General features: G+C 50.6%; 1 protein-coding gene and 1 pseudogene across 4 annotated transcripts in view; one reads left to right on the top strand and one right to left on the bottom strand.

The window, feature by feature from the left end:
- The window catches only part of Zdhhc18 (zinc finger DHHC-type palmitoyltransferase 18), a 36606-nt gene that overhangs the window by 18849 nt on the left and 11390 nt on the right, over window positions 1-6367 (bottom strand). For all 4 annotated transcript variants that reach the window (XM_050150116.1, XM_050150100.1, XM_050150090.1 and 1 more), the window contains exon 2: window positions 5349-5509. In XM_050150116.1, coding sequence (XP_050006073.1) covers window positions 5349-5509 — 161 coding nt within the window. The remainder of the gene's footprint in view (window positions 1-5348; window positions 5510-6367) is intronic.
- LOC126506544 (cytochrome c oxidase subunit 6B1-like) lies at window positions 5994-6348 on the top strand (annotated as a pseudogene).

Here is a 6367-nt window from a genome sequence, read left to right as displayed (position 1 = left end):
ACAGAGAAACCCTGTCTCGAAAAATCAAAAAATAAATAAATAAATAATTATTAAAAAAAAATAAAAACAAACAAAATACTCTAAACAGCACCAGTGCGAATACAGAAGAGAGCCAGAAAGATGTCACACACCTGTGCTCCTAGCAACTGGGAGGTGAAGGCAGAATGGCTGGAATTAGAGGCCAGCTGGGCGACCCCATGAGCCCCTCTCCCAAAACCTACCATCAGTCAGGCTGGGGATATAAGCTCGGTTGGTGGTGTGTGTTCGCCTACCATCACAAAGCCCTGATGCAGAGCCCCAGGACCGTGTGAACGAGGTACAGTGGTGCACATGCTAATAACCCCAACACCTGAGGGTGAAGGTCATCTTTAGTGAGTCTGAGCTATAGAAAACCCTGCCTCAGACAAAGCAAGCCCCCAAAACCCAAACTAAAATTAAAAAAAAAAAAAAAAGTGGAAATACACCAGATAGAATCAGATCCCAGCTCAGTAGGGACGGGTGGGCAGCATTCAGTAGGGGGAATACGGCAAGCAAAGGAAAAGGCCCAGAGGCCCTGAGGTCCCACATCCCTGGGATCTGGTGAGTGGGAGGAAGTGGGGGAGGGCTGCTGCTGGCCTCCTGTGGCTCCGCCCCCCAAGGGAGTTTCCTGCTAGGCTGGTGACTCATGGTCTGAGAAAGTTATTCCCTTTTCTCTCTCCATCCTTTTACTCCAGCAAAAGGAAGCTCTCCGCCTGCACAGAGAGCCTCACACACCTCTGTGTACCCACTTCAACCGCGACCCTAATGGCCAGGAACCCTGTAACCTGGATCTCCCATAAGGGTCTATGCAGAGCAGACAGAAATTTCTCTTTTAAAATATATAGTCACATGTCATATAGGAGCAGTTTCAAGAAATACGTCATTGTGTCAGCAGGTGATTTCCCCACGCAAATGTCAGAGGAAGCACTGCCACAAAGGAAGACAGCTCTGGTTCCATTAGGTGGTGTGGGGGGGGGGTCACAGTTCCACATGGGCTTGTCACTGACTAAAGCATTGTTATACAGCATAAGGCTATATTGGAAAGTGATTGTTTATTTTTTGGGAGGAGTTACACAGGGTCTCACTATGGTGGTCTGAAACTTGCTACGCAGACCAGTCTCACAAAAAAGTGAGCCATTTGTGGGATGGTGGTGGCTCACACCTTTAATCCCAGTACTCAGGAGGCAGAGGCAGAAGGGTCTTTGCCAGTTCAAGACCAGTGGTCTACATAGTGAATTCCAGAAGAGCCTAGGCTGTACACAGTGAAAACCCGGTCTCAGAAAAAAAAAAAAAACAAGCAAAAAAAGTGAGCCATTTGAAGGAAACCATTTCAGAAATGATGGGAGGGGCTGGAGAGAAGGCTCAGCAGTTAAGAGCACGTTAGTCTTGCAAAGGACTCAGGCTCAGTTTCCAGCACCCACATGGTAGTTCATAACCACCCCAACTCCAGTTCCAGGGCATCCAGTGTCTTCTTCTGATCTCTGCAGACACCAGGCATGCACTTGGACTGTGCACATATCAACAGGTAGGCAAACCACTCGGAAGTTTTGCAAAAAGAAAAAGATAGGAGGAGTTAGGTGGGCCAGGAATTGTAATCCTAGCACCAGGAGAGACGGAGGCGGGAGGAGCACTAGCCTGGTCTACATACTGAGTTCATACATTTCCAGGCCAGTCACGGACACATAGGGAGACCCTATTTCAAAATAACTAACAAACAAAAGAAAGAGAAAAAAAAAAGAAATGAAGGCAGAGCTGGGATATGGGGAGGGTAAAAGTCACACAGTTAATTCCAATGACTGGTATTCAGAGAGCAAACTGGGGCGCTAAGGAACCACTAAAATTCTAAGCTCAGGAGGGACAGAGGCAAAACAGGAGAGATGGCCCAGTCAGTAGAGCCCTAAACCAGCCTGGGGAGAAGATGAGGCAGGCCACCCTGAAAAGAGCTCTGGGTACAGGGAAGGACACTAGGAGCTGATGGGACAGGCTGTGAGCATCCCAGGACACCCCAGAGAGCGGGCCTTGTTATCTGTCCTGTAAGTGCAGCCAGGCCTAGGTGAACACCTGAGTGAGCTGTCTCCCACTGGACCAGGAAGGCCTTAGGAATAACTGCCCCGGGGCCTTGGAGAGATATAGAGAAGCTGCCCGCCAGCTATGAAGGTGACCAACTGCCTCAGTTTACCCCAGGTGCTTTCCCAAACCGGAAAGAGCTGGTCCCCTGCTGTCCCTGCTGGAGCTGCAAGGCTCAGTCCGTCCCCCTCAACCCCATCAGTTCCTGTTCCTAAGAACATCCACTCACCTCAGAGCCAGAGGGCTCAGGAACATTAGACCCTTTCAGGAAAATGTGTTTCAACTGACAGAAGCTTCCTAACCACGGTTCAAACTCCAGGTCCAACTCAAGCAGGTCGTCACGATGCCGCTCCACCGCTCTCAGGTGAGTCTCATTCCCAGCCCCAGCAGCCTTCCGACCATGGCTTCCCTAATAGCACTATCAGCATGCTCACCCATGGTGGCCTGCTCCCTCCGCCTCTGTCCTCCCTTTGCTCTCCCATGCTTACAGGGCTCCCTGCACACAGTTTCTTGTGTTTGAAGTTCAGGGAAACTTCACAGGGTAGCAACTCCCAAAGTCTCACAGAGAAGACACTCCTGGTTCCTCCCAACTCTCTCCTGTTGGACCTCTCCACCTAACACTGACCTCTGACCACATAGGGTAGGCTTTGCATCAGATTCCTGTCATCCAGTGTGCAATACACACCTTTAATCCCAGCACTGAGGAGGCAGAGGCAGGTGGGTCTCTGTGAGTTAGAGACCAGCCGGTCTACAGAGCAAATTCCAGAACAGCCAAGGCTACTATGAGAAACCCTGTGTCGAAAAATCAAACCAACCCAAACAAAACAAAACAAAAGATTCTTGTCGTCCACTGGCTGCCAGGAGGCATTGTATAGAACCAGCACTTAACTGCATGAACCCACCATGTCTTCCCTGGGCGATACCACAAACCTCTCAGATGTCCCCACTGCAGCAAGGAGAGCTCCCGGGAGGCTCCCATTCCTCAGTTATTCTTACATCCCTCCCTTTCTCTAGCTAACACTAGCTTCCTGAAGGGTGATTAGGCACACCAGACACCGATGTCCTCATCTCCCTTGCCGGAACACCCCAGCGAAGAACAATTTCATCATGACCACCCTGTACCCTGTGGGAATGTGTCATCAAATGTCTGATCCAGGATACAGGACATTAACATGGAGATAAAAGGATGGAGGGGATGTATCCCTGCTGCCAATCCTAAACACAAGGCCTGGAGTATGGGAAGAGGGCACCTACTCCCCCCCTCTCCCTTCAACCCTTGCCCTTTGGCCTTGCTTGGAGTCTGCACTAACACATCTGGGATCACTCTCTGCAGATGTGAAGATCTGTGGGGACAACAGTGGACGGTACAGGACACAGATCTGAGCTCTCCCAAACACGGGTATTACTGTTGTTATTGGCCAAGCAGCTCAGAAGCCAGGGGATTCCAGATTCCAGGCAGCCAGACCTCTGTCTGGCTGAGCTGCACAATAATCCTGCCTCAGGATTAGCCTGATTGAAGGGGACGTGAACCTAGTGGCTGGTCGGGAGTTGCGTGGGGAGGCCAGAGCAGTGCAAAGGGGAAGGAGGTCTTCTAGAGGAAGACCATGGGTGTGGCTGCCCTGGCTGCCCCCAAGCTCCACCCTCTTCCTGGGCTGAGGAGGAGGCAGCGAAGACCAGACAAAGCAGAGAGGTATCCCCTTCTAGGCCCTCCCCATCTGCTCCAGAGTCAGCAAAAATAAATCCTGGGGATGGACATTGCTGGTTACTAGACCTCACCAGGCCAGGTAGGCACTTAAAAGCCTGTGTGTCTACTGCCTTTTTAGGGCAAGTAGCCAGCCATTACCGGAAACCCTGGAGGTGTGCAAACATCCGAGTCACTTCTCAGCAGGAAGGAGCTGGGGTGGGGCCAGCTCAGATGACAGTCCAGGCCCTGGGCTTGGCTCTTTCTCCTCTGGGAGGAATAAAGGGTTAATTACTCAGAGGCCTGGGCAGGCAGATTCTTTCTGGGCACCCAGCCTTTTCCTCCTCCACACTTTCAGCTCTGTAGGGGGACCCTTTTCTTCCTTCCTTAGCATCTAGGGCTTGTCCTGACCTAGACTAAACTAGACTATGCTCTGTGCTGCCGCGCCTGCCTGTTCCTCTGCCCAGGATGATGACTGCCCATACGCCACCCTCACAGCGCCCCCTCCAGTCCTGTGCCTCTTCTCTAACAACCTTTTTACTTGTTTACTGTCTTTCTGGTACCCTGGAATGTCACCTGGACCACCATGAGGACAGAGATTATTGTCAGTTTCCTTCATTCCTGACACCAGCCGGGCCAGCCTTTAATCCCAGCACTCAGGAGGCAGAGGCAGGTGGATCTCTGTGAGTTTGAGACCAGCCTGGTCTATGAGAGCTAATTCCAGGACAGGCTCCAAAGCCACAGAGAAACCAAAAAAAAAAAAAAAAAAAAGTTTCATGACTGAATGACTAAAGAGCACACAAACATTTAGCTGGGTGTGGGGCAGTATGCCTATAATTCCAGCACTTAGGAGGTAAAGGCAGACACAAGGCCATCCTCGGTTATACAGTGAGTTCAAGGCCAGTCTAGACGACACCAAAAAAGAAAAAAAAAAAAAAAAGAGCTAAGAGCAGGGGCTCATATCAACTGTCGCCTATAGGGGCATCACAGTTCCTACACTTACTGTGTGGTCTTTTTCACTTGTTTTTGTTTTGTTTTGTTTGTTTTTTTATTTATTTTTTATTTATTAATTAAAAATTTCCACCGCCTCCCATTTCCCTCCCACTCCCCCATTTGCTTTGTTTGTTTGAGACAGGGTCTCACTATGTAGCTCTGGCTGTCCTCGAACTCGCTCTGTAGACCAAGCTGTTAGGAATTTACAGAGATTCACCTGCCTCTGTCTCCCGAGTGCTGGAAGCCACCACCGCCTGGCTTCGGCTGTGTGAGCTCAAACCATGTACATAAACGTTGTGTCTCATTTAAGTAAACGAATAGGAAACGAGTAATAAACTGCGTTTATTACCAGAGGCTAGCGGCCGATCCGTCCTCACACAGACGAGGACAGCTGAAAGCGCCGCCCTATTCACCTGCTTGCTCATCTCCTCCTCCCCCCACTACAGAGTCAGCCCCAGCCTGCCTGCCCACTGCTCTATCCTTAATTCCTAGCACAGCTCTGGATGAGGCAACCAGGCCTCTTCTCACATCCTCACATCCAGGACCATGGAGCTGGGGAGCTATCATGGGCTAGAAGTAAGAGGCTCACCAATCTGCTTCTCCAGAGCAGCTGCTTCACAGATGGTTGCCCGGGGTAGGATGCCAGGGTCAGTAAAACTGGTCTGCAGGAGGCAGCTCATGACGAAGAAGAAGAGGACGGCAGCGATGATGGGGATGGCCGGGGTCAGTCTGCGGGCCAGGTAGGGACAGCTAGGAGAGACGAGAGCTCAGGTTACCCCAGGCTGCTTCTCCCTAAAGTGCAGCTACTCCCCATAGTGCCCAGAGCAGACATTACTAGTTAATCCTGGACTTCTTCCAACAGCAGATGAGAACACAGATATTCTCCCTCATCCCAGCCAGCAAGCAGGTCCCTCTTCCTCCATCCCTTCCTGCCAACTGGAACATGCCAGATAGCCCAAACTGGCCGTGAACTCTTGCTTTTTCTGCCTCCACCTGAACACACACTCACCACACCTAGCCTTCTTTAAGGCAGCACACACTTGTATTTCCAGCACTCAGAAGGCCCAAGCAGGGAGATCAGGAGACCAAGGCCATCCTTCACACAGAGTAAACTCAAGGCTAAGCTGGGTTATATGAGACCCTGCCTCAAAAACAAAAATAAATAAATAAATAAATAAAAACAAACCAACAAGGAATTACTGCTGCTCCGGGGCAGTCTTTAGGAGTCGGCACCATGGCTGAAGACATCAAGACCAAAATCAAGAACTACAAAACTGCCCCCTTTGACAGCCGCTTCCCAAACCAGAACCAGACCAGGAACTGCGGGCAGAACTATCTGGACTTCCACCGCTGCGAGAAGGCAATGACAGCAAGTGTGAGTGGTACCGGCGTGTACACAAGTCCCTCTGCCCCCTATCATGGGTCTCAGCCTGGGATGAACGCAGAGCAGAAGGCACATTTCCTGGGAAGATCTGACCTGGCTCCACCCACCTCTCCTCTGTTTGCTCTCCTCTCCCCATACAGTAAAGGGGGACCTGGGTATATGATGGTCCCTACTCTGGGACCCTGAATCATGATGCAACATCTAATAAAATTTCACTGAAAAGT

The sequence above is a fragment of the Alexandromys fortis genome, unplaced genomic scaffold (genome assembly GCF_014885135.2).
Source record: "Alexandromys fortis isolate MF-2015 unplaced genomic scaffold, M_Fortis_MF-2015_v1.1 scaffold_26, whole genome shotgun sequence".
In the NCBI taxonomy this organism is placed as follows: Eukaryota; Metazoa; Chordata; class Mammalia; order Rodentia; family Cricetidae; genus Alexandromys; species Alexandromys fortis.
The sequence above is the reverse complement of the archived record's forward strand: the minus strand, read 5'-3'. Positions and strand labels throughout refer to the sequence as shown.